We start from the raw sequence: 27,021 nt of genomic DNA on the forward strand, positions 1-27,021 counted from the left end.
GGCGACAGAAATTGTCCAATTCAGTGAGGGTTTAAAATCAACAGTTCCTTCTGGGGGCCATTGTGACCCACTGTCTCAGTGCAGTAAAATACCAGGCAGTTCTTGAATGAGCCCTAACTTGGCAGAACTTGAATATAGACACCCAAAGGACTTTGGGGTCTAAGAGGAGGACTCTGCGTTTGCCATGACCTTCCGGCACCCTTGGGGGCGAGTGGGAGCAGAAAGGCGTCCCAAATTCTGTCTGCACTCACCTACGGACAGATACGGGCCAGGGCGGAGGTTGAGGCGTCCCTACAGCCTCCGTGGGCTCTAGTGGTTGGCCAACCTAGTTGGCGGGGGGCTCTCGGGGGGACTGGGATGTCTCCACAGTCCCCAGAGCCCTGAACAGAATGGGCAGGGCCTATGGCACGCGCATGACTTACGGATAGACCGCGTGGACAGACAGAAAGAAATGGTCTGGAAGGTCGGGGAAAGGAGGAACTTACCCCACTCCTGTCTGCCAGGATGAAGGGAGAGGGAAAGAGCTGCTTAGAAATTTCCCGGTTCTTTTCAAGGGGGAAGGGATGGGCTTCAATCCCCTGAGGGAGAAGCCCAAAAATCCCTTCCCGGTGTCAGCACCAAGATGTCAGATCAGGAGGGGCAGGCTGCGACCAACGGGCTTTATTGAGACATCACTCCTGGGCGGAACTCGATCAGACCCACAGAGGGGACAGGAGAAGGGTCTGAGGAGAAACCGAGTGGAAGCTCAACCGGACTGGACTTTTATGGGGCTTACAGCAGGAAGGGAAGGGCTTGGGACAGGAAAAGGTGTTTCTAGGGTCCCTTGCCCCCTTGGAGTTGGTCAGGGGAGTTGGCTGAACTCCAGGATTGGCCAGGGGGTCCTGCTGATTGACAGGAGTTAGTCAGGAGATCTGGCTGATTGACAGGCATTTCCACAGGCACCTGATTGATGTTGTTTTCCAGCGCGGGCTGCTTTGTTCTAAGTTGCCACTAAGTCACCACCACCGACCTAACAAAAACAGAGATAGTTGATGATTTAGGTCAGTTTTAATTGCAGACCAGGCTGGTATGGTGATTACTTTATTAACCTGCTGTCTGCTGTTGAGTGTGTATGAATATGGCATCAGTCCAGGTAGTTTTAAGTGGCCAGATAGCTATCTCCTGTCTCAACTGGCTCCAAGTGTTTTTGGCACACTCAACAAAGGGCTCAGAGCAGGAGGGCTGCTGCCTTCTTGCCTTGCTTGTGGAGTGTTTTCTCTACAGAACATTCTGCTTCCGTAATCTGTCTTGTACACCTGGTACCATTTCACATAGCCATCGCTGTCATGCTCACACATTGTCAGATGAAAAGAGCACTGAAGAGTGTTGGGACTGTCCAAATTTAAAATAAAACAAATCAGTGTACTTTCAAACACAGTTTTCCCAGTCTGAGGCCATTTCCCACTGTGGTCCTCTTGCTTTGGACTTGGAGCTGTGTCGGGTGGACTTCGGGGTGGATTTCCATTCATTCCAACCCTCCCACCCCTCCTCCACCCTTTCTCTCCATGCTGGGTGGGTTCCTGGGCCTCACAGAGAAGGCCTCCTGCTTTGTTGTGTGCTCTGGGACACTTGCTGAGCTTGTTGTCCTTGGCCTTGGCCACCTGTGCTTTGGTGGCTGAACACATCAGCCCTGTTTGCATGTTGGTCTGCTCAAAGCCAGCCACACTCTCCGTTCTGCTCTGCAGTCTTGTACTTTTATTCACTTTGGATAAGTCGCGGTTTTTGCTTGTTTGTGTAGGCCAGAGAGAATCCAGTGGTACACTACAAATTCAATATATTCTCTGCCCAATTCAGAAAATTTCACACATATATTCCGATTTTTGTGTGTTCCTGGGACAAAAAATAAAAATGTCAATTTTGACAGTACTGGATTCCGACTCCCCTGAAGTGGGTCAGCTGCTGTTTGTGTGGGGGAGGGGCGCATGCTGCATGCTCTGATCTGAGCCAAGCCCCGTCCCTGCTTTATAAGAGACCATTTCATTTATTTCATTTAATTCTGTATATCAGCCTGGCTCTTGGAGGCATTTTCAAACACACCAGGCTGCTTCTTCCTTCAGATGGGCAGCAGGTAGCCTTGGGTGTGCACAGGGAGTGCCGTCTCCTCCCTTCCTCCCTGTCTTCTGCTCCTCCTGAACCTCCTAGAATCTCCCATTTGCAGCAGGAGGCTTAGCCTGTGCTGTGCTCAGTGCTCCATCTGCCTTGGCCCAGAGGCTGTGTTTTAAACTTTTTTTCATTATTTGAGTGTTCTTCTTTTGAGAACCTCCTGCTGACTGTATTCCTTGCTGTCTCCTCCCCTAGGTTCTCTCAAGAGTACCCCCGAGAGCTTCATTGGATGTTCTTTCTTTGTGTGTACCCCTACATTATTTTCTTTCATGGCTCCAATGTCCACATTAATACAGCAATCAGATCTGCACCCAGAGCCTCTATCTGTTCTCAGTAGCGTCTCTTTGCACGCAGCTGCTCTTTCTCACCCTGTTGTGTTCAGACCTGCTTCTTTACCAGTATTTCTGTTCATTCATTTCTTAAATCCTCGGTGCAGGCCATGTGCCAGATGCATGCTAAGTTAAGCATCAGGGCTCAAGTGGTGCGCCAAGTAGGGCACCATGTTAAGTGGGAGGAGGTACACTGAACAGAACATCAGAACTGGACACACAAGTCATGTTTGGTGTGTGCCATGAAGGAGGCCGTGGCGCGGTGGGAGAGCGTGTGATGAGATGCTCCTGCAGTGTCTGGAGTGCTGGGAAAGCTGCTGCAAGGAAGTCCTCCATAATGGCTCCATTCTCTGGGTCCTTTCTTCTCAGAAGTGATCTGAAGTTAGCAGTGCTGGCCCCACCTTGGAGGTCGATGAAGAGGCAGAATCTCTGGTTCCTGACTCAGAATCTGCCTTATAACTGGACCCTAGTGTCCTTGAGATTGAGAAGCACTGCCCTAGGCTGGATTCTAGCATTTTCTTTGACTCTCTCCTATTATATTACTCTTGTCTAAGATATTTCACCTGTTTCTTGGGTTAGTTCTTGTGTTCTTTTACTAATTTAGAATTTGTATTCACCTGTTCCTGGTCGGTCTGTTGGATTCCTTTGTGCACAGTTGCCCAGTGCCTTCTGCAGGTCCTTCCTCTTGCCTGTGGTAAGCTGCATAACCAAGGCAGAGTTCTCTGCTTAGCGTTGAAAACTCTTCATGACTCAGTTCTGCCTCCTCTCAGGTGCACAGCGTGTTTCTATGACCTCAGCAGAGCATATTTAGCACATTCATTCTTCTAAGAAATATTTTCTAAGCATAGCAAACAGTGGTAAAGCTTTTAGCGATATGGACAGGTAAGCGTATTCTTATTTTTCTTAATATTTAGTAAGAGTGTTATATACTTGGTGAAACTATGAAACTTTTTAAAAGTTTATTTAGCCTCTTACTTTGTTGAGTGATTTTGCTATTTTTTAATTTTATGAAATAAAATTGCTTAATTTTATGAATTAAAATAAGTGAATACTTATTGTCTTTTCTTACAAATCTCTTTGAACTGTGTCCTGGTTGGTTGTGATCTTTAGTCTCTATTGATCTCATTGGTGTCTTCAGACTTTATCATTTTCTTTTAAATTTCAAACCAATTTCTCTATCCCGTTATCCTAATCTCATAAAGATCCTAAATGTCATTGCCTTTTTAGTGCACCATGTCTTGATTTGACCACACTGACACTGTGTTGGGCTGAGTTACTACCTGTGTTCTGTGTCCCTCTGAGTACCCATGGTCGTCATCATATGGAGAAGTGAGTATCTCACGCCATGTGATTTTGGCTCAGCCCTGAGGTTTACTGTGGTCAGTGGGACATTAGCAAAAGTGACCTGTCAAACAGAGGCTTAAAGTGGGATTTGTCCTCCTGTGTTTCTACCATCATTTCCACAAGAACCTACCCAGGACTTGGAGATGGTCCAGGGTGAGGACAGAGGTGAGGAGGGACAGACCCGTCTGCACCTTTTGTCCAGAATAGAGCAAATCAAAACACACCCACAGAACAAAGGAGAAATCATTGTTATTTTGAGTTTTGGTATTTTGCTGTACCATTGTAAGAAAATAGCTAAAACACAGACTAAGAAAATAATAGTCCAAAGGGGAAGTCATTATTTTTTTTTTTGTTAAAAATCTGGGCTTCGTTGTTGATTGCTAAGCTGTACTCAGCCCTTTCCTGAGCCCAGGGCTCCTTCTGTCCTCCTCCTCCTGCCTCCCCTCCATGGTTGCTCCTCGGCCACTGTTTCTTGGCAAAAGGACCAAAGTCGTGGCCTCCTCGCCTGCCTTCCTGATGCTGGGTCCCTCTGTCTTCAGACAGTCCAAGCATCAGGTCATGTTACTGCCCTGCTGAAACCCCCCAGGTTCCTCCTGGTCTGCTCCCTGCTCCGTGCTTCTCCCTCACGGCCCTGTTACCTTCTGAAGGAGGTGAATCCAGCCAGCAGGTGTCTGGCTGGCTGCCAGCCTGTCGTGGCTGAAGTGCCCTCTTCAGAGCTGCCTCTGCACTCTCCCTCTCCATGAGCCCTGTGGAATCTCCCTGTCCAGTCAAAACCACATCACCGGACTTCGTCTTCTTTCTGAATTTTAGTATCTGTCATGATCTGGAACATTTCTGTGTGCATTCTCTTTTCCTTGACATCCTGCCTGCCTGTTGGAATGAACAGAGTGAACGCCTGTTTTATCCTCCTGTGTTCTTAGGCCTTAGGGACTCAATAACTATTGCTTGCATTAATGGATGACTACTTATTTTAATTTAAAACATTGTCATTTTGGTCAGTTGGTAAGTTGTATTGCTTTAACCATGTCAGCCTTTTTCATCTGTGGTTTTGTGTGTGTGTGTGTGTGTGTGTGTGTGTGTGTGTGTGTGTGTAGAAAAATTTAAATATACACGAAAGATAGTTTTAGATGAAAAGGATCTGTTTTAAACCAGTACTTTTGATTATTTTATTTCTATCTTTTCAAATACTATTGACATTACCTTTTATTGACTCTTTTTTTTTAAGGACATTGCATCAGATTATGTCATGTGATGGAGTCTCTGAGGTCCCTTTTACCTGTCCATAAATATACAATTTCATCTGTGGGGTTCCTATTTCTGAAAGATTATCAGTAAAAAATTCATATTCATTTGGAAAAGGGGGAAAAACTTTTTAGGTCTACTCTTAGTGTGTGTGTGAAGTTGCTGAGAGAAATAGATGTCACCCAGTGGACCTAGTGGGATTCACAGGGAAAATTAATGGCACCAAAGGAAATATACAGTTGGAGAAAAGGAATTTGTGGGGCAAGTGATAGATTCCCTACCCGCAAGTGTTCAGTTATATAGTGAAATAGGTAGAAAAGCAAATACACGTACCCACCCACTTTTTGCCATATTTGCTTCAAATCTGTATTTGATTTTGTTTTAAAGAAAACAATCTACACTTTTAGGAACCCTGTGTGTCCCTCCTAACCTCCTAAATCCGGCCAGCCATAGGTGAGCACCCTGTGAATCTGCTCTTCAGCCCCATGGTTTGAGCACAGAGGAGGTGTGCAGATCGGCCGGTCAGGGTTTGTTCTCTAGCCATGCTTTTGAAGCACCTTCATTCTAGGTACCCTTTAAACTCAAAATTTATTGAGGATCCAAAGAGCTGTTTTTTTATGTAGGTTATATCTATCATTTATTTGAAACTTAAATTGATAATTTTATATAATGTTTTAATGTAATGATAATAATAAAACTATACATGCAAACATAAATAAAATTTTGATGAAAGAATACCTATATTATCCAAGCCAGAAATAAGCAGGAATGAAAAACCAAAACCAGCACTTAAAACAGTGGCTTTTTCATTCTTTGCAAATGGTTTTAAATATTGGACTTAAAGGCCAGCTGCATTTCCAGTTCTGCTTCTACATGTGGCCTCTGGAAAACCCCAGCTCGACCTTGGGAGAGAGTGACTTTTCTGAAATGATCTGAGGCCTAGGTTCCCCAGGCCTATCCAGCTTACACTTAGCAAACTGCCCTTGTGGGTGGATGGTGGTGCACCCCTGGTGTCATCCTGCAGCACCTTCTGTGTAACACTGCCCTTTAGGTGTGTCCTGTTGCATGGGGCTAATGATTCGCATTCACTAGTGTAAGGGCAGAATTCTATTCTGTGAGCCATCATTCAGTTCTCTGTTGTCTTGTTGTGACTCATTTGGAAATGTGCGCAGCTGTCTTACTTCATGAAGCAGTGCTGTGCTGCTGAGAACATTCTCAAGCATCCTTTTGAACCTGTACTAGGAGTAAAGTAGGGAGAGGAGCTGCAGCCCGCTTGCTGGGGGCCAGGTGGCTGGGCTGTGGGGTGTGCGTTTTCATCTTCCACTCTGTGACAGGCCTCCAACTGCCCTTGGAACTTCTGTCCATTTATGGTCTTGTAGTAGTGTGTATTTGAATTTTCATTTTCCCACTAGGCCACCAGCTTTTGCTTTGTGGTCAGGTTCTGTATGTTGTGGATTTCTGTTCTGTCTGTGTTGTAATCAGGATAGTAGTGAATGCATCCAGAATCCCTAATGTCTAATAATTATGTTCTTTAGTTCTCTTATGGAATTTTCATTGCTGATTTTTATAGCTTCCATTTGTTGTTGGAATTCTCCATCTTTCACCCATTTATATACATCTATTTTCTCCAATATTTTAATCACAGTGATTTTAACCTCTGGGTAATTTCAGCCTATATTAACTATCTTTTTTCTATAGATTACTAATCTCCTATTCTTTGCCTTTTCCTATCTAACAGTTTTTTAATTGTATGTCGATGGTGATAGATGATCACGGTGGCAGAGAAGGCTTTCCCCCTCCCTGCTTGGCCAGGCTGGTGAGGAACTGGTGCAGATGAGAGCAAGCTGGCCTGGGGTCCTTGCTGACCTTGGGAAGGCCTCTGCTTCCTGTCTGTGCTTGGCGTGGTTGGTCTGCTCAGCTCTGCTCAGCTCTGATGACTTGCTAATTCACTTCCCTGGGAGATGTTAATGTGCAGTGCTTTTGGTCTGGATTCCTTACACATCCTGGAGTTCTGTGTTTAAAGCAAGCATTCTGGCTTAGCAGAATTCTTCTCTCACGTGCTGCCAGTGGAGCCCTCAAGGTGGCTTTAGACACACCTGGCCTGGACTCTCAGGCTTCTAAGTCCAGCCCACAGTTTAGCAAAGTTCCTTAGGGAAAATGAACCTTGTGTTCAGGACCCTTCACACCTGCACTCTGCTCCTTAAAAGGGACACACTGACTCCTACAAACCTTGCTGCTTTGCTCCCTTGGTAGAGTGCCTTAAGGCAGCCTAGCCCCAATTCTTAGTCTGCACCTGTAGAATTAGCCTGTGTCCCCAAATCAACAAATGACCCCTGAGAAGAAACCAGCAGTCACTTGGTTCCTCACTTTGAAAGAGCTCCTGCTCTGGAGTTCCAGTTCATCTCATTTTCTTGCTTTAGCAGCCCCCTCGTGTCTGTAAAAATAGAGTTGTCATTTTTCTCTCTCAGTGGCCAGTTGCCACAGGGGAGGTTGGTGCTGGGGCCTACTGTACTTCATCCTGCAGAAGGCCCTTGGCTTTTCTTGTTTTACTGGATTTATGCCTTTGCTCATTAAGTTATTTCCATTTCAAAAAGTCAATTTTGCCTCTGCCCTTATTTCTCTGAATAATACAAATGCATGTTTTAAGCCCTTAGCCATTTGGTGAGTTACTGTAGCTTAGACGCGAGTACACACTCCACTTCTGGGTTTGCTGCCTTCTTGCTGAGTGCTGAGCTTTATTCCGCCCTCTTTGGAACTCTGTTATTCTTACTCCAGGGGTTATTGACCACCTTACCATTCTGTCCCCAGTGTGACCGACTATGAGGGCTGCAAATGGAAAGGTAAAGTTCCTCCTGCAAGCTGCTGAGTTTTTAGATTCAATATTGACTTGAAGTGGTCAGTTGCTGTCTCCACTGCAGCTAGCTCTGTGTGCTCCAGTGAGCATACTCCCCACATTTTTAATTTCATCTTCTTTTATTGTCGTATTGGCCCAGCCCCTGTCCCAGCTCTGGTTTCAGACAGTGAGTCCCGGTGCTGGCGGCGGGGGACTCCTCATCCCTTCACTCCCACCAGCAAGTACCCAGGTGCCACCGCACGCTCTGGGGCAAGCAAGGCTCAACAGTGTGGCTTCTCTGTTTCTGACTCTTTAAAATGCTTCTTCTCTTTGGTTATATTTTACTTTTTGTTTTCATGTTCCATATCTCTGGGCTGTGTTTTAGCAAGGGCTAGACAGTTCATAAAAATGTGAAAGTATTATAGTCACTAGGCAAAAATTCAGGGACACATATTATCCCACATTTTGGGCAAACTTTTTCCTGATTTTAATTTTCAAGTAATTTAAACTAATAGGTAATATTCCATCCCAAACTGGTTGAAAGTACTAATGATACTTCTTCTTCTTCTTCTTTTTCCACATGCTTTAGATAATGATTGTTTCTAAGAAAAGAAGATAGAATCTAAGTTTGTTTTCCAAGAGAATACATGATATATTGATTAAAAATTACTAGTGCTTTAATTTTTCTGCTTGACCCTCATCTTCTGTAGGAACGTAATTTTTAAAGTCTGGGTTTTTTAGAGAATGTAACAATTTGTTAATGAAGAGATGGTCAGCATGCACTCTCAATGATTTCAAAAAGTGCTCAGTGCTCAGAATCAGTAATTTTGGTTTGCTATTATTGTATTCAAAATTTTCTCTTCTGCCCCCATTTTATTTCACCAGATGCACACAGTTTTTCAGAGAAAAACTATTTTTCCTTCTTACTGCGCTATTTAGGAGACTTAGGAAGGGGTAAACAATTGCATGACAAATCAAAATCTTTGTATATTTAGAGCAGAATGAGAGATCGCTCCTAAAAACTGTGTTTCAGTAACATTCCATGATTATTGCAGCAATATTGCATTGCTCATAGGCCAGGGAAATAACTGGAATTTTAGCATTCAGGGAGTTAAAGATTTAAGTATTCTTCTCACTTTTAGAATCACTGGAAAGCACAGTGTGTGCGTGCGTGCATGTGTGCGTGCAGGAAACTTGAGGATGTTCTGAGTCCCAAGTGCAGTGCAGTGGGAGAGTTGCCTTCCTGTTCAGAGTGTGAGTCCCAGAACCTTTCTCTGCTCCTTTCCACCTGGCTTGTCCTCCTGTCTGAGTCCTGTCTGGTTGCTCCTCCTCGAATTCCTACACCGTGTTCTCCCAAGTCCATAACAAAGAGATGCCTTGTGTTGAGTCAGTGCATGTTGGTGCTATTATAACAAACATGATTGAACAGTTTATCTCAGAAAACATGCTGGAGACACACATTTGCTTAGGGTGTGTGGTCTCTCACAGATCAGTGAATTTAATGAAATATAACTTTGCCTCCGATTGAAAATGAGTTCTCTGGTACTATTATTTGAACAAAAATAGTGGACCTAACAGCATTCGAGGATTGGGGAAGTTTTGGGAGCCTATGGCGGTTAGTTGGAGTAAACCGTGACCTTCAATTGAAAAAGTGTTTAAAGAAGTAATGCTGTTTATTTCAAATAGCTGCAAGTATTTTATTTTATTTTTTTTTGTATTGCCCAACTTTTAAAAAATTTTTAAATCATTTACTTTGTGTTGTTAGGGAACAAACCCAGGGCCTCACATGGTAGGCCAGGGCTGTACTGAGCCACATTTTATTCAAGTTTTAGTTATCAATATATATCATTTTTAACTTTTTAGTTGGAAATACATGGTTTGGGGAAATGCTCTTGCTGGCATGAAATAGAACTATTATGAATATTAAGAAACCAGACTTTTCTCAGAAGGTGCACTTCCCTGGACACTACAGTGGGCCACAGCCAGTGTCAGTGAGGTGGTGTGTGGAGGGAGCTTTGCCTTTGAGCTTTGTGTGGTGACACACTGACGTACTCACCAGGAGCATGGCAGCTAAGGAACTGTGTGACCCCTGCACTCGGAATTGGAATACCGGGTCGGTATAGAGTTGTTTCTCTAGAGCACCTCTGAAGTCTAAAGAAAATACTGAGTCCCCACTATTCCTCTGAACTGACCACACTAGGTTTTGCCATATTTGAAAGTACCCTTTTCCTAATGATGACACATTTTTTGTTTTGTTTGTTTTTGTGTAGGGTTAGCAGGTCCCTGGAGAGCAGTTTAGTTTGTTTCTTCCTAGAACCCAAACCAAAAAGTCACACAGTGGGCCATATTCAGTACTTGGACACAGTGAAGTGGGGCAGCACTGCAAAGATGGTAGCAAGGCAAAATGGATGTGTCGTGGGTACAAGATACAGAGTGTGCATAAAAAAGTCCAAGTATGTCAGGAATTTAAGAAAGTAACTAATGTAAGGGAAAAATTTTATAGGAAGTCCTATATTAGAGTTCTCCAGAGATACCACTAACAAATAGATTTATTATAAGGAATTAGCTGACAGTTATGGAGGGTTAGAAGTTCCAGCTTCTGTAATTAGCAGGCTACAGACCTGAAAACCCATAGATAGTTCCAATCTGGATTCAGAGGCCTGAGAATCAACAGAGCTGGTAGTTGAAGTGTTAGTCTGAAAGTCAACATTCTCTAAACCCAAGAAGGATTGAGTTTCTTGAGTCTGAAGACAGGAAAGGCTGGTATCCCATCTCAGGCAGTCAGGTGGCCACATCAGCTCTCTCTTCTATCAGGCCTTCAACTACTCCCCACAGGAGGGGAGCAGTCTGCTCACTGGTCCACTGATTCAGAACCACCCTCACTGACATGCCCAGAGCAATGTTTGACCAGTGCCTGAGCACTCCCTGGCCCAGCCAGTTTAACACATGAATTTAACTAAAACAGCTCCCTTGGAGCTGAGTGTGAGCCAGCAATGAACTGTTGGATTTACTTTTAAAGATGTGACACTGGAACGAATGAGCACTGTTGTGGATATCGACACTAAAATAAACCTACTTGTTCATTCATTCAGTAAGTAAGTATTTATAGATCCTCACTTTTTGCAGGGTCCTTTGCTAACTGCTAAAAATATAATGGTGAATGGTATGTAGGTGGTTCCTTCTTCTCCAGTTCCTTGGTTCCTTAGATAATTACAGTTGTGATGGACTCTGATGGCTATTCTAGCAGTATAGATGTTGAGATCCTTACCTGGTAGCTTTAGAGCAGTGTGTCGCAAAGACCTGCCTGGTAAGTGAAACCTGGGCTGAGCTCCAGGGAGTGGAGAAGAGGGGTGAACACTGGAGCTAGAGAGCAGACAGCTGAGCAGATCCTACATGTGAAGGGCTCTGTGCACAGAGCCAGGAGCTCTCCAAGGAGGTCAGTGCGCTCTCCAAGAGCCAATGGCTGGTCCTGTCCTAGAAGACAGAAACGCAGGGTTTTGACTCAGTGTGCTACTAGGAGCAGCTGGCACCTTCCATGGAAATGAGCTGGTCTAAGAGCATTGGAACCTCCAGGTACCAACTGGGAAGGAGACATCCCATTAACAAGTTTCTTTTTTCAGGCTGGGGATGTGGCTCAAGCGGTGACGCGCTCACCTGGCATGCGTGCGGCCAGGTTCGATCCTCAGCACCACATACAAACAAAGATGTTGTGTCCGCCAAGAACTAAAAAATAAAAATATTAAAAAAATTATCTCTCTCTCTCTCACACACACACTCTCTCTTAAAAAAAAAAAAAAAAAACAAGTTTCTTTTCTAAATGAATTGCTCAGTGTTATACAAATTAAGGATAGCGTCAGTCCCCTGAGTTCTGACTAGGCTGACTTCTTGCTGCTATGCAGAAAGCTGCAGGTTTTGTTTCTTCAGAGACAGATTAACAGTAGTAATTTATTAGTTTTACTTGCATTCAGTGAAATTGACTCTTTGTGGAACACAGTTCTGTAAGTTTGACAGATACATAGAGTCATGAATCCTCCCCAGTGATGGTACAGAGCAGCTGTCACCCCCACATTCCCATTTGCTTCTCTTTTGTAGAACCCTGCCCTCATGCCAACCTTTGTAACCACTGACCTGTCCTTATAATTTTGTTTGTCTAAGTGTCATATACATGCAGTCTTACATGCAGTCTTCTGAATCTGGGTCCTTTCATTTACAGAATGCATTTTAAGATTCATCCATGTTGTATGAGGCATTGAGTTTTTTCCTTTAATGACAGAGTGGCCTTCTCTTGTATGGATACTTAGTTTGTTTACCCATTCACCAGCAGAAGAAAATCTGGGTTGTTCCTAGTTTGGAGGATTATAAATAAAGCTACTATTAACATTTATGTACATTTGTATGTGTGTGTGTGTGTGTGTGTGTGTGTGTGTGGCTGCGAGTTTCAGTTAGTAATACCAGGAAGGAGGATTGCTGAGCCCTTATAGGTGCATGTTAGGAAGCTCCAACCTCACAAGTGATTGTGCATGTGGAGGTGGCTGTGTGCATGCTCTGTAGTGGCCCAGACCCTTGTTGTTTTCAGGATTCATTCAGTTCAGAGATTCTACTAAGTGTCTGTTGGTATCTCCTGGTAGTTTTGATTTGAATTTCCCTAATTATAAATTTCCCTAATTAATTAATAATGTTGAACATTTTTTATGTTTAAAGATGTAACACTGGAATGAATGAGCACTGTTCAGGATATCAAGTATAAAATAAACCCAATCTGCCTCTGAAAAACAAAACCTTCAGCTTACTGTGTAGCAAGGAATCAGTCTCCTCAGAACTCAGGGGAGTGACACTGTCCTTAATTTGTGTAACACTGAGCGTTTTATGGCACCCCTGTATCTTTTCTGAAGTGTTTGTTTCAGTCTTCGTCCTATTAAAAAAAAAAGAAAGTAGTTTTTTTATTATTGTTTGAGGGTTCTTCATGTATTCTGAATATAAGTCTTCAATCTGAAATATATTCTGTCAGTCTTTTGTTTGACTTTTTATTCTTGTATCAGTGTCTGAAAGTTAATTTTGATACAGATAAAAGTTTTCAGTTTATTTTTCTTTTGTGGATCCTACTTTTGGGGTAGGGTCTAAAAACTGTTTACCTAACTCAAAATCACAAAAAGTTTTTCCTAGGTGCTTTATAGTTCAACACTGAAGCCTGTGATCCATTTTGAGCTTATTTTTGTATGAGGGGTGAGATATGGATCCAGGTTCATCTTTTTTTGCATCTGGACATCCAGTTGTTATCATTTGTTCAGCATCATTTGTAGAAAAAACTTCTCCTTACTCAGTTGACGTCCTTTGCAACTTCGGATAACATTAGCTTCCTGTGTTAATGCTGACCTGTTTTTACAGTCTCTGTGTGTGTCTATAGCAAATACCAGGCTGTCTTGAGTACACTAGCTTTATCATAAACCTCAAAAATGGGTAGTAGACATTCGTCAACTTTGGTCCTCTTTCGCAATAATTTTCATCATTTTAGATTTTTATGATTGCTTGTTGAAAGCAGAATATCTTATGGAAACGTTCTTGGACCTGCAGATGAGCCCTAGTGTTTTCCTGTGGGGCCTTCAGTGTGGGGATGAAGGGGGAGGTAGGCGATTTGAGGGTTGGTACGGTTGCCAGCTGCCCCCTCTGGTGATACCTTGTGCTTGGCGTGCGGTGGATTTCCAGGTGGTTTTACCCCTTCTCTGTCTCCTCGCTGCCCTCAAACACTTGTTTCCTCACACCTCCCCTCAGTGGGGTGGTGGAGAGGATGGGGGCTTCTTTCCCAGGAAGCCAACATTGTACCGTTTGCTCTTGGGGGTGGGTGGTCTTGGGGTCCTGCCCACTCCCTTGCTGTGGCTGCCCCTATTTGATGGTTCCCTGGAGCAGTAGTGTTTTCTTCCCCTTCCCCCTAAGGCTTTTCCCTGGGGTGAGGGTGGGGAAGAGTCTGAGGAGGAAACTCCTTCCCAGAGCTTCCCAGCCAGGACTGCTGCTGTGTAACCAACGAAGACATAGATGAAGCCCCCGGGGTCAGTGGAGAAGGTCAGAGGGAGGATCCGAGGCCCGGGCTGCACTCTGCTCTGCCTCCTCCAGTCTGCATCTCCCCAGGATCCCCATGGGCTCTGCCCCAAGGACAAGTGCTGGCTTCTTTGCAGTTGTGTTTTTCTCCCTGGATTTTGGACTTCATGGTGGCCCTGTGACCACAGCTCTCTGATAGATTCAAAAGTCTGGAACTTGTGACTTGTGTAGCTTGCTTTGCTGTGAAGCCAAGAGGATTGTCTTTCTAGTTCCCCCTACCTGAGGAGGTGACCCAGTGTGTGGAAACCTGCAGTTCAGCAGTGACAGTTTGAAATCCGAGAAGATCATTGTCCTGTCAACCTAAATATGTATCATCTATTAGTATATTCCTTATAATTTATTTCCAGCAGCTTTTAAAAAGCTAATTAGCCTCTTTTTAAAAGGCAGTAAGTAAATTCATCATATCAAGAAAAAAAGAGCAATGAATGTATTTCCTTTCAGAATCTCCCTCTGTGCTTTCGGCTGCCTGGGTCTGGAGTCAGAAGGCACCTGTGGGCTGGTCAGCACTCAGACTCAAGGCAGGGACATCTAACCCAAGCACTTGAAATTGAATGAATGAAAATATTAAGAATATAAGGCATTTGGCTGAATATTAATGAAACTAAGAAATGAAAGATACTTAATAAGATATATTCAAAGTAATGAGCTTCTTAATAAGATATTTAATAAGATATATACAAATTCATAAGCTCCATTAAAAGATATTTAATTTTATATATATATATATATATATTAAGTCAGACCCATTAACATATTGCTGCTGTTACATATGTTGATTGATATTTTTGTCTGAGTTTGATAACCTACACTGTTGCATTATTTCAAATGGAATATTATATGTATACACACAAACACATATCAACATGTAAAAATCTGTTCTAGACTGTCTAAATTATTCATTATTCATGAATGTGTACTTTGGAGGAGTTTTCTTTTTATAGATTATAAAATATAATTGAATAAAAATGTGGATCTTGTGTTACTTGGTCTAAGTTTTCCCAAATAGATGACTTTGAAACCATGAGAGGGACCTGAACATGGGAATTCTGAGTTTACTGAAGTTTTTATCGAATACTTTTTTTATTTTTGGGGTACCTGGGATTGAACTCAGGGGCACTGGACCACACCCCCTGCCCTATTTTGTATTTTTTTTTTAGGGAGGGGTCTCACCAAGTTGAGAAGCGCTTGGCTGTTGCTGAGGCTGGCTCTGAACTCACGATCCTCCTGCCTCAGCCTTCTGAGCCGCTGGGATCATAGGTGTGCGCCACCGTGCCTGGCACTTACCTGATGCTTTAAAATGTTAAAGTAGCATCTTCTCTACTCAATGCCTTTCATTCGTGATGCAGATCTACGGTGTCAGTGATTCGTGAAGATGGTCTTGAGCGCTGGGAACCTGCCAGTGTACATTGGCTCTCTAGAACCCTCAGGGTCAGGTCCACACTTCATTGAAAAGCTTACAGAGCCCAGCACTCACTCTTTTCCACAAGTCTTTCTTCACACTTTGCTCAAGGGTCTTTCTCTAAGCCCATGCAGGTGCTGTTGCCTTAACTAGGTTTTCTTCTCCCTTCCTGTGTGCCCCCAACCCTTGACCCTTGCTCTTCCTCCTCACCCCGCTCCTGGCTTTTACCTCACCAGCCTCAACCTCCACACCCAGCTCCCCTGACCCCTTCCCACACCTATCAGATTTTTAATTTGAAACTTAATTAATGTCATTTTTTTTTCTTTAAACTATAAGCATCAAAAGAGCACATCTGTATCTCCAGCTACCTGGGGAGCCACGGTAGAAAGGTCATGAGATCAAGGTTAGAGCTCAGTGGTAGAGCACTTTCCTAGCATGCACAAAGCCCTGGGTTCCATCCCCGGCACCACAAAAATTTTAACAGAGCAGGTCAGGACTGAGGCAGTTTTGCTCTTCAGTACACCCCCAGAGCTTGGCATGGTGCTCACAGTAGGTCCTAAGTAATGATGTTTTGGCAGTTTGGGATGGGAGACACATAACTTCAATACCCTGTGCTCATTGATATGATAAACAGTGATAAAATTGCTAACATAGAAAATTAGAGTTGATCATTTCTTATTTACACATTAGTAAGTGCAATGGAAGAAGACTCACTAATGCCAAGACAGCATTTAATAAAGATTTGACCATAGAAAGTGACTCAACCTTGAAGATCAAGGAGAAGCCAGGTACATGAGAGAGGGGGTGTGCAGACCAGGCAGTGGAAGCTGGGGCAGCTGTCTGGTGAGGGTTACCGAGGAAAGCCACGCATGGCTGGAGTCCCTGGGGAAGGGTGAGTGGCTCAGTAGAAACTCCCTGGAGGGGCCATAGAGGCAGGTGGGCCATCCTGGTAGCTCGGGGGAGAGAGAGTAGGAGTTTGGACTTGAGTGATGCTATTACAATGGATTAGGGGTTTTAGAAACATTGACTTTTGCCTGGTGCAAAGTTGGATCTTGGTGTCTAGGGTATTGAAGGATTGAGAAGAGAATTGTAGAAAATACAATTTGTAAATTTCTGTTGTTCGTAACTGGATGGATTATGTCTCCTTCACTGTGTTACCTGCTTAGCACCCCATTGGGCATTTAGACACATCAGGTAAATATTTGCTGAAAGCAAATGAGCATTGTTTTATTTAGGAAAAACTTTCATTCAACAGCAATATAAATTGCAGAAGCAGGAAATACATTACTCGGTGGAATCAAACTTAATCATTTTTCTTTACTTTGCAATGTGAAACTATCAAATTGGACCTAGACTATAGTCCTCTTCTTCCAGGACTTTAAAATAACTGTGGTGACTTGTTATACACATGCAGTCATCTCGTGAGAGAAATGAAACACGTAAATTCTGTGGAAGCCCCGATGCTGATCTTGTTACAGTGGTCTGAATATTCGCTTTGCTTTGTTCTGTTTTCCTCTGCAACACGTTTTATGCCCTTGTCATAGATAATTCAAACTTTCACACCAATTCAAAATCCAGAAGGGAATATTGAACTCTAGGCTCCCCGTCCCTCCAGCCTTCCTGTGTTATGCTGGGTCTCACTCTCACACGCAAGTGCACTGTGCTGTGGAAGGTGACATCACTGGAAACGCCAGCTATTTAGGACCTGTATTCCACTTAAAGAAAGGAATTGACGTTTACAACATTTTTGTCCTAAACGTGTTTAAACATTTTGTCCTACAGTCTTTTGTAAACATTTGTAATTGGTACTACTACTGTTTGAGTACTGAGTGTGACATTGTCACCAGTAACGTTCCGGATGTGCTGTGGTGTCTTGCAGGTGTGTGCTGCTCCCGCTCCTGGGCATGGAGCCCCCTCAGCAGAGCCTTTTCCTGCTGGTGGACTCTGTGGATGAAGGGTGCAATGTCACTGAAGGAGAACAGACGGCCACCAGCTTATCTGGGACTGTCGCGGAACTGCTTGCTGGTCACCATGAGTTCTTCCCACCGTGGCTCCTGCTTCTCTGTTCTGCCCGAAAACAGAGTAAGGCTGTTACTAAAATGTTTACTGGTAAGCATACTTACTTACTGCCATCCAATGCTTCCACTGACGAGCAACCGCTTGTTTTCTTCCGAGAGTGAAGTGTGCAGTTGGGAATCTGGGTGTTGCCCCTGCTCCTTCTGTCACTGTTCTTAACTGTACCCTTCTACAGGCATGTTAAAGACAGTCCGTAGCATCTTTTAAAGCCGCTTAAGCATTACTCTTTGCAGAACTCTCTTCCTAACTGCTTGGTAAAGGACGGTGGCACATCCTGCATGCTGACTGCTCTGGCCCTATGGGGCTGCCTCCCTGCTGATGTCCTTTGAACTAGACTAGCGTCTGAAGAGTAGTGAAGGCTCAGTGCCAGTCACTCTAGTGTTTTTCATGGTGTCTAAACAGAGACAGTTAAAAACCCTTTAGGATGTCACTTGAAATATTTCTTTTCTCTTAACCTTTTTTTCATAAGTGAGAAAACAGAGTATATAAAAGTGAGAAAACAGAGTATATAATGCATAATGAAGATGGTTTTCTTCATTTCTATTCTGTTTTCTTGATCTTTGTACTTTTTAAACCAACCCTAACAAAGTCACGGTCATGCCAATAAATCATATGACATGCTTCCTGTGCCCTCTGGGAGGTGAAGGAGTGTAAACAAAGGACCTCTCCCAGGACTTGGGTGTAGCTGGGCAGACACTGACTGGGGTCATGACGAATGGGCCGTGTCATTTTTGTGCAGTTCTGAGCATTTGGCAGCACGGCAGACTCTCCTTCATCTGTTCAGTGGCTTTATCACCAGCTTCGCTCCAGCTCAGCTCCTGCCTCAGGTCCCTGCTGCCAGTGCAGCACTGCAGGCTTCCAGGGGAGCCATTATTTTGGGGTGTTGATAAGAATTGAGGGTTAAAATGAGAATGGCTAACCCTGATGTCACACGACCTGCCGAGCATGTACACGGGAGTTGAAGGCCCCTGGCCTGCATTCCCATGCCTTTCTTTCCTCTTGTTCTTTAGCCCACATGTCTATACTATGTGTTTTCATAGTTCACACCTACAAGACACTCCATGTACCATCTCAGCTCTACCAGGCACTAGCTCTGTGACCTTGCACAACTTGCTTAATGCCCCGTATGCCTGTTTCCTCATCTACAAAGTGGAAATTACATAAAGTTAAATCACAAATTACGCGTGAAGCACTTAGGATATTGCCTACCTAATACATACTAAGTGCTTCATGAATGTTGCTATTATTTTCATTTTATTTACATATTTAGCCAGTGACTTTTAAACTCTAATTATTACTGTTCATAAATCTAGGTCATTGGTTTCAACTGGTACCTAGTATCTCCTCCTGGGAATAAATCTTCTATTGTTTTTCCATTATCCTATTCATGGACATTTAGATTGTTTCCAGTGTCTCTGAGTGAGCATCCCTAATCAGAAATACTCCAGAATCCAAAAGCTGTTGAAATGTGGACATGACGCCACAAGTGGAAACTTCTACACCATGAAACCATTTTATCAACAAAATTATTAAGCATATTATATTAAATTACTTTCAGGCAGTATGAAACATAAGTGGATTTTGTGTTTAGATGTGGGTCCTAATCCCCACAATATCTGATTATGTACATTCAAATAGTCCAAAACCTGAAAAAATTCAAAATTCAAAAACTCTGGTCCCAGGCATTTCAGAGAAGATATGTTCAACCTGTATTGCAAAAACTACTTTAGGAATGTGCTTGTATATGGCTTCATGTACACATGTGCTAAAGATTTAAATCTATTCAAAGTTAGAATTGGAATTGCTGGGTCATAGAACATATACATTGTGAACGCTACTTAATTTTATCAAATAATAGCTAGTGTGCTTGAAATAATTGACATGTCTACCAATAACATGAGATTTGCCATTTCTCTACATGCTTATCAGCCAACATCTGTTATTTGCAGATCTGCTCTTATCTGCTTTAGGGCATCTGCACTGATATTCTTCTGACTAGAATGTTCTTCCCTTGACTTCTTACCGCCTTGTTACTTGGACCCCTGCTCAAATATCAGTTGCACACAAGCTTCTGATTGTATTTCTATTCTAGTTTTCTTCTCTCCCCGGCTACATGGTCATAAACTCACTATCTGGTTTTATTTCTTCATATATCCGATTACTGTTTAAAATCTGTCTATATGTTATACTTGTTTACTTAGCAGTCTGTCTTCTCCACTAAGATATAGTCAACATGAGAACAGGAATTTTTCCTTGATCCCCAACCTCCAGGACAGAGCTTGGGACTAAACTGCCATGCCTTGATTTGCAAATAAGTATCTTCTTTCAACTGTGTTTAGTGGAACAAACAATGAACTAGGAATCGGGTGGAGCTAGATTATAGTCAGATTCTACCTATCCTCCCTTCTCCTCCCCAGTATGCTAATTGTTAAAAATGGTGGGCTTTGTGTGGACATTTACCACCTCTGCTGTTGGTAAATTTTTGATTTGGGAGTAAAAGTTAAGAACATTACTGAGGTTATTAATAAATACCATAAAATTGCTTTCTGAAAAGACCATATTGTATTCCTTCCTGAAAGTATGTGTGTTGCTTTCTTTGTATTTCCACCAGTATTGAGTTACATCTTTTTTTTTTAGTATTTGTTAATTTGCCACGTGAAAAATGTTATTTTATTTGGACTTCTTGTTTACTGTTTAACTGTTCACTTATTTATCAGTTTGTCTTTTTTTTTCTTTATCATTTTTGTTAATCTTTCTATCAAGAAGGTAGTGATTTTGTTATTGATTATTTTTAAGGTTTTTATTTCATATGCTTTTATTCTTTGTAACTATTTTCCTCAGCTTTTAAAAACTGTAATAATTATTTTTAAATCTGTTATATGTAAGCTAATTATTAGCCTTTATATTACATATTCTTTTATGTTTGATTATGTTATTCATATGGATATTTTGTCCTAAGTGGTGCAAAATAGGAATCTAGGATTTAAATGATTAGTTGGACCACATATTTTCTCAGCATCTTCTTGATTCCCTTTACTGTTGCTTGGCAAATTGAAAGAATTAGCCCATTCAAAACACCAAAAATTTACTTTACAAAAATTTTTGCAGATTTTTGTACATATTGATTCTGATTATAAAAGTGACCCATGCTTACATAGAAACATTTTAAATGACAACGTACACCAGCATTGATTCCATCACTTGGAGATGAAACACTGATTGAGCACTCTAACACCTTAGTGTTCCTACCTAGTTGAGCCTATGCTTTGTACCAGTTTGATTTCATGCTTTTTAAATTCAACGTTCATGAGCCTGTTAGCTACTTTTTGCTGTCATTTTAAAGGCTATTTTCATAGCTGCCTGATTTATCTGTTACATACTGGAATTCTCTTAGCTTCCTTTGGTCCCACTGTCAGGTTTGACTTTCATGTTCCCCAGCTACAGGTGCTCTTGGGGACATGTGGCAGTTGCAGTGGGCACCAGTTTCTAAGCAGGGGTGCAGATCCACTCACCACCTCCAAATAAAATCAGCTCCTGAGCAGGAGCAGAAGTGACTCAGTAGCAAAGTGGCCCACCTTCTATTCCTCCGGAAATCGTGATCATTTTCAGCCTCATCTTGTAATTATTGAAAGTGCTTTAATATCAGTATACTAAATTGTATATGTTCATAATCAGGGATTACATGTCTATTTGTCAAAAGTCACAATTGAAAACGTTATTAATTTTAGTACCTTTAACTAAAATTTTTTAAATAGTCGATGAATAATCTTATTTCTGTTTTAATTAATAAATAACTTCTTATTAGTGACAAGCCTAATTTCTTCTGAATTCATATTCCCAATGTCTAGATCTGAGGGAGATTTATTTTTCATATTGCAAACATTTTGCATCTATTCTACATAATTAATTCCATCCCTGCTTCCTCCCTGTTATCTCCATGTCAAACATTCACTTCCTTTCAAAACTTTCTATTCCTATTTTCACCAAAACAGCACACTTCAAAGTCAAACAGAGCTATTAGAATCTTGGTTCTCTACTTATTCTGAGCTTTAGCTTCCTCATTTTAAAATAAGCACTCTGGTGGCCAGGGCTGTCAGGGAAGGCGTGTGTGGTGAGTGACCCAAGTGCTTCCTTGAAGAGTGGACTCACAGAGCACTGTGTCCTTGCACGCCATTCTGCCAAACCTGTTCCTGTGGAGGTTGAGCCTGGGTTGTTTTAATTATATCACATTTTAATCCGGAGATCTTAATTAGCTTGAACTATAGATACTTACTCATAATGGGTGATATGATCGTTCTTGTGACTCAGACCATAGGTTCAGCACGTTGTATTTAAAACACTGTATAACATATAGGATACTATTTTAGTACATTTTTTATTAGTGATGTGTCAGGTGTTTTCCTTTTTTATTTTAAATTGTTTTTAATGAATTTCTGAAGTCAAAAGCACCCAGACACATAGGACAGGGTTTGGAGGCTGTCACCTCATTTCACTGTGAATGCCTGTTGCTGTACATTTCTAGGCATGTTTTAACTCCTCCTCAGTTTAAGTAGTGTTATCTTTTTTTCCATAAGTAAAATTTGTGTTTTGATATTATTTTTGTTGAGGCTTTAATGATCACTTGTGTGTATATAAAAATCATAGATTCTATTTTTTTTACATAGATTTAGGGCTGTGCAAATTTGTTATTTCCTCATGTTTCATTTTGGTAGGTTATGTTTTCCAATAAATATGTCCATTTCATCTAAATACTTAAAGCTTAGTATCACAGAATTGTCTAACAGTTTTCTCTAAAAATCAGATTTTCAGTCTTTCCGTGATCTCTCTGTCTGTCCTGTTGGCAAAGCCAGACAGTAATGCCTGCTGGGGCTCTTCCTTCCCCGCAGTCCCCAACACCCCATAATCGGGGCTTGTTAGTAGTCCCAGGGTCATCCTTCTTCTTTATGTTTGCTGCTGCTGCCACCACGATTGTCAAACCCCCTGGGCCTCTCAGCTGGAATATCCCAGCTTCTCTGAAGGCTGTGGCCTCTACTCTCCACTGGATGCAGCTCCTCCCTGGAGATGTTGGGATGGCCCTTCACAGTGCAGACCTGGTCACACTGCTGCTTCACCAAGTTCATTGCTCCACAGCTGCTTCTTCTGGAAAGCAAATATGCAATTGTCTAAGGAATTCCTGTCTGCAGATCATGAATGAAAATCATGCTCAAAATGAAATTATGGTGCCCTTTAAAGAACTTAAAGTTTTAAATAGCTGAAACTAGTGTAATTTTAGGTTGATTTGAACTTTATTACGTGGCTTTGTTACTACAAAGCTAAAGTTTTGCAAGCATAATTTGACCAAGTTGCATCTTAATTAGTTCAAGCTGTTTATTGGCAGTCCAAATTTTAATTATTTTAATTTGATAATGTGTAAAATAATGTAATTCAGAGGCAGTGGCAGGTGATATTAGAATATTGGGTATAAATATTCAACCCCTTAGTTGAGGCTAATGTATTTTCAGGTATATGGTGGAGCTATATTTGTATGAAAAGATCATGTGAAAACAAACTGTACTTGTGTGTCTGCTCCTCCTCATTTGGAAGTAAGCTTAGAACATCTTCAAAAGGCACTATGCGAGCGAGCATGCCAGGCTGTGACTCTTGGTGCGGCTCCTGTGGTGGGGTCCAGAGGCCTCAAGCCACTAAAAGCCACTTGCCGATGAGAAAATGAGGTTATTTTTCTGTCATCCATGTGTTTTTGCAGAAAGAAAAGAAAACTGATTTACATACTGCCATGTATTAATAGATTTATTAGCATTAATTAGTTGATTTTTTTATTAGTTTGTTGTAAATTGAAAACATTCTCTTTAAAGATAAGGCTGCTTCCATAAGACTTCTCAACTGAAGACATCTGCTTTTTTGTTCTTCTTCCAGGTTTTCGAAAAATCAGTTTGGATGACCTTCGGAAGGCGTACATTGTCAAGGATGTGCAGCAGTACATTCTTCATCGTCTAGACCAGGAGGAAGCTCTGCGGCAGCACCTCACGAAAGAAACTGCCGAGATGTTAAATCAACTGCACATTAAAAGCAGTGGATGTTTTCTTTATCTAGAACGAGTTTTAGATGGAGTTGTGGAAAATTTTATTATGTTAAGAGAGATTCGTGACATCCCAGGAACTCTGAATGGTCTGTATCTGTGGCTTTGCCAGAGACTTTTTGTAAGAAAACAGTTTGCAAAGGTTCAGCCAATTTTGAATGTCATTCTTGCAGCCTGTCGACCTTTGACTGTCACAGAGTTATATCATGCAGTATGGACCAAAAATATGTCCTTGACCTTGGAGGACTTTCAGCGCAAGCTAGATGTCCTCTCCAAACTTCTTGTCGATGGACTGGGAAATACTAAGATCCTGTTTCACTATAGCTTTGCTGAGTGGCTTCTGGACGTGAAGCACTGCACTCAGAAGTATTTATGTAATGCGGCAGAAGGACACCGAATGCTGGCCATGAGCTACACCTGTCAAGCCAAGAATTTGACACCATTGGAAGCACAAGAATTCGCACTGCATTTAATTAATTCAAATTTGCAGTTGGAGACAGCTGAATTAGCCCTGTGGATGATATGGAATGGCACGCCTGTTCGAGACTCTCTGTCCACTTCAATACCCAAGGAACAAGAAGTGCTGCAGCTGTTGGTTAAAGCTGGTGCTCACGTCAACAGTGAGGATGACCGCACGTCGTGCATAGTCCGACAAGCCTTGGAAAGAGAGGATTCTATCAGGACACTATTAGATAATGGAGCTTCGGTGAATCAGTGCGATTCAAATGGGAGAACGTTATTGGCTAATGCCGCCTACAGTGGCAACCTTGATGTGGTGAATTTGCTTGTCTCTAGGGGAGCAGACTTAGAGATAGAAGATGCTCATGGACATACATCTCTCACCCTAGCTGCTAGACAAGGTCATACCAAGGTGGTTAATTGTTTGATTGGGTGTGGAGCAAATATCAATCACACTGATCAAGATGGTTGGACAGCATTAAGATCTGCGGCTTGGGGCGGCCATACTGAGGTCGTGTCTGCACTGCTTTATGCTGGTGTAAAAGTGGATTGTGCCGATGCTGACAGCCGAACAGCGCTGAGAGCGGCAGCATGGGGAGGCCATGAGGATATTGTTCTCAACTTGCTACAACACGGTGCTGAGGTTAACAAAGCTGATAATGAAGGTAGGACTGCTTTGATCGCAGCAGCATACATGGGACACAGAGAGATTGTGGAACACCTGCTGGACCACGGAGCAGAAGTCAATCACGAGGACGTGGATGGCAGAACCGCGCTCTCTGTCGCTGCACTTTGCGTGCCTGCAAGTAAAGGGCACGCATCTGTCGTTAGCCTTTTGATCGACCGAGGTGCTGAAGTGGATCACTGTGACAAAGACGGCATGACTCCACTGCTGGTAGCTGCCTATGAAGGACATGTGGATGTGGTGGACTTGCTTCTGGAGGGAGGGGCTGATGTAGATCACACAGACAACAATGGCCGGACACCCCTGCTGGCAGCAGCTTCCATGGGTCATGCTTCAGTAGTAAACACACTTCTGTTTTGGGGTGCAGCTGTGGACAGCATTGATAGTGAAGGCAGGACGGTCCTCAGCATAGCTTCAGCACAAGGAAATGTTGAGGTGGTACGCACTCTGCTGGACAGGGGGCTGGACGAGAATCACAGAGACGATGCCGGCTGGACCCCTTTGCACATGGCAGCCTTTGAAGGTCACAGGTTAATATGTGAGGCGCTCATTGAACAAGGTGCTAGGACAAACGAGATCGACAACGACGGCCGGATCCCCTTCATCCTGGCTTCACAAGAGGGTCACTATGACTGTGTTCAGATATTATTGGAGAATAAATCCAACATTGATCAGAGAGGTTACGATGGAAGAAATGCACTGCGGGTCGCTGCCTTAGAGGGGCACAGGGACGTTGTCGAGTTGCTGTTCAGCCACGGCGCTGATGTGAACTACAAAGACGCAGATGGCAGGCCCACGCTTTATATCCTGGCCTTAGAAAACCAACTGACGATGGCCGAGTACTTTTTAGAAAACGGTGCAAACGTGGAGGCCAGCGATGCTGAGGGCAGGACAGCGCTCCACGTTTCCTGCTGGCAGGGCCACATGGAAATGGTGCAGGTGCTCATTGCTTCCCACGCCGACGTCAATGCTGCGGACAACGAGAAGCGCTCGGCTCTGCAGTCGGCCGCCTGGCAGGGCCACGTCAAAGTCGTGCAGCTGCTGATCGAGCACGGGGCCGTGGTGGACCACACCTGCAACCAGGGTGCCACTGCCCTCTGCATCGCCGCGCAGGAGGGGCACGTCCATGTGGTCCAGGTCTTACTAGAGCACGGTGCTGATCCTAACCACGCCGACCAGTTTGGACGCACAGCTATGCGTGTTGCAGCCAAAAACGGACATTCTCAAATCATTAAATTATTAGAAAAATATGGTGCCTCTAGTCTGAACGGCTGTTCCCCCTCTCCTGTTCACACAATGGAGCAGAAACCTCTCCAGTCGGTGTCTTCGAAAATGCAGTCGCTCACAATCAAGTCCAACAGCTCCAGCAGCACCGGCGGCGGGGATGCGCAGCCGTCCCTGCGCGGCCTGCCCAACGGGCCGGCACACGCCTTCAGCTCGCCGTCGGAGTCTCCCGACTCCACCGTGGACCGGCAGAAGTCCTCCCTGTCCAACAATTCCCTGAAGAGCTCAAAAAACTCCTCTTTGAGAACGACTTCCTCCACGGCGACAGCGCAGACGGTGCCGATGGACAGCTTCCACAGCCTGTCCTTCACGGAGCAGATCCAGCAGCACTCGCTGCCGCGCAGCCGCAGCCGCCAGTCCATCGTGTCCCCGTCCTCCACCACGCAGTCCCTGGGACAGAGTCACAATTCCCCGAGCAGTGAGTTCGAGTGGAGTCAAGTGAAGCCCAGCCTGAAGTCCACCAAGGCAAATAAGGGGGGGAAATCGGAAAATTCCAGCAAATCCGGGTCAGCTGGGAAAAAGGCGAAGCAGAGCAATTCTTCACAGCCAAAGGTCTTAGAGTACGAAATGACCCAGTTTGATAAGAGAGGACCCGCGGCCAAGTCTGGGACGAGTGTGCCCCCTAAACAGACACCAGCGGATGCCCAGTGCAAAAGCCTGGTGCCCTCCGCCCAGCAGCAGCTCCTGCTCCACCAGCAGGGTGGGGAGCAGAAGAGGAGAAACGGGATCCTGACGAACCCCAACTACCACCTCCAGAGCAACCAGGTGTTTCTTGGTAGGGTGCCAGTCCCACGGACAATGCAGGACCGAGGGCACCCCGAGGTGTTGGAGGGCTATCCCTCCTCGGAGACGGAACTCAGCCTTAAGCAAGCCCTGAAGCTTCAGATCGAGGGTGCCGACCCCAGCTTCAACTATAAGAAGGAAACGCCATTGTGAAAGGTGGGACCTGGTCGGCCTAAAGTATCTGCACCCCGAAGTTAGCTCCCTTGGCTGGGTGCTCCCCTGCCTCCCCAGGGCCACTCCACCTTCTAGTCTCCCAGCCAGACCTGCCCTGCCCCC

At 43.6% G+C, this 27,021-nt stretch overlaps 1 protein-coding gene across 6 annotated transcripts in view; it reads left to right on the forward strand.

The window, feature by feature from the left end:
- The window catches only part of ANKRD50 (ankyrin repeat domain containing 50), a 42,558-nt gene that overhangs the window by 12,815 nt on the left and 2,722 nt on the right, over positions 1-27,021 (forward strand). For 4 of the 6 annotated variants that reach the window (XM_081303423.1, XM_081303424.1, XM_081303422.1 and 1 more), the window contains 2 exons: positions 17,262-17,491; positions 23,372-26,901. In XM_081303423.1, coding sequence (XP_081159549.1) covers positions 17,262-17,491; positions 23,372-26,898 — 3,757 coding nt within the window. In that variant the 3' untranslated portion in view covers positions 26,899-26,901. The remainder of the gene's footprint in view (positions 1-17,261; positions 17,492-23,371; positions 26,902-27,021) is intronic. The other 2 variants (XM_081303425.1, XM_081303426.1) reach the window with 2 other exon arrangements.

The sequence above is a fragment of the Spermophilus citellus genome (genome assembly GCF_964194105.1).
Source record: "Spermophilus citellus genome assembly, chromosome: 8".
Lineage (NCBI taxonomy): Eukaryota > Metazoa > Chordata > Mammalia > Rodentia > Sciuridae > Spermophilus > Spermophilus citellus.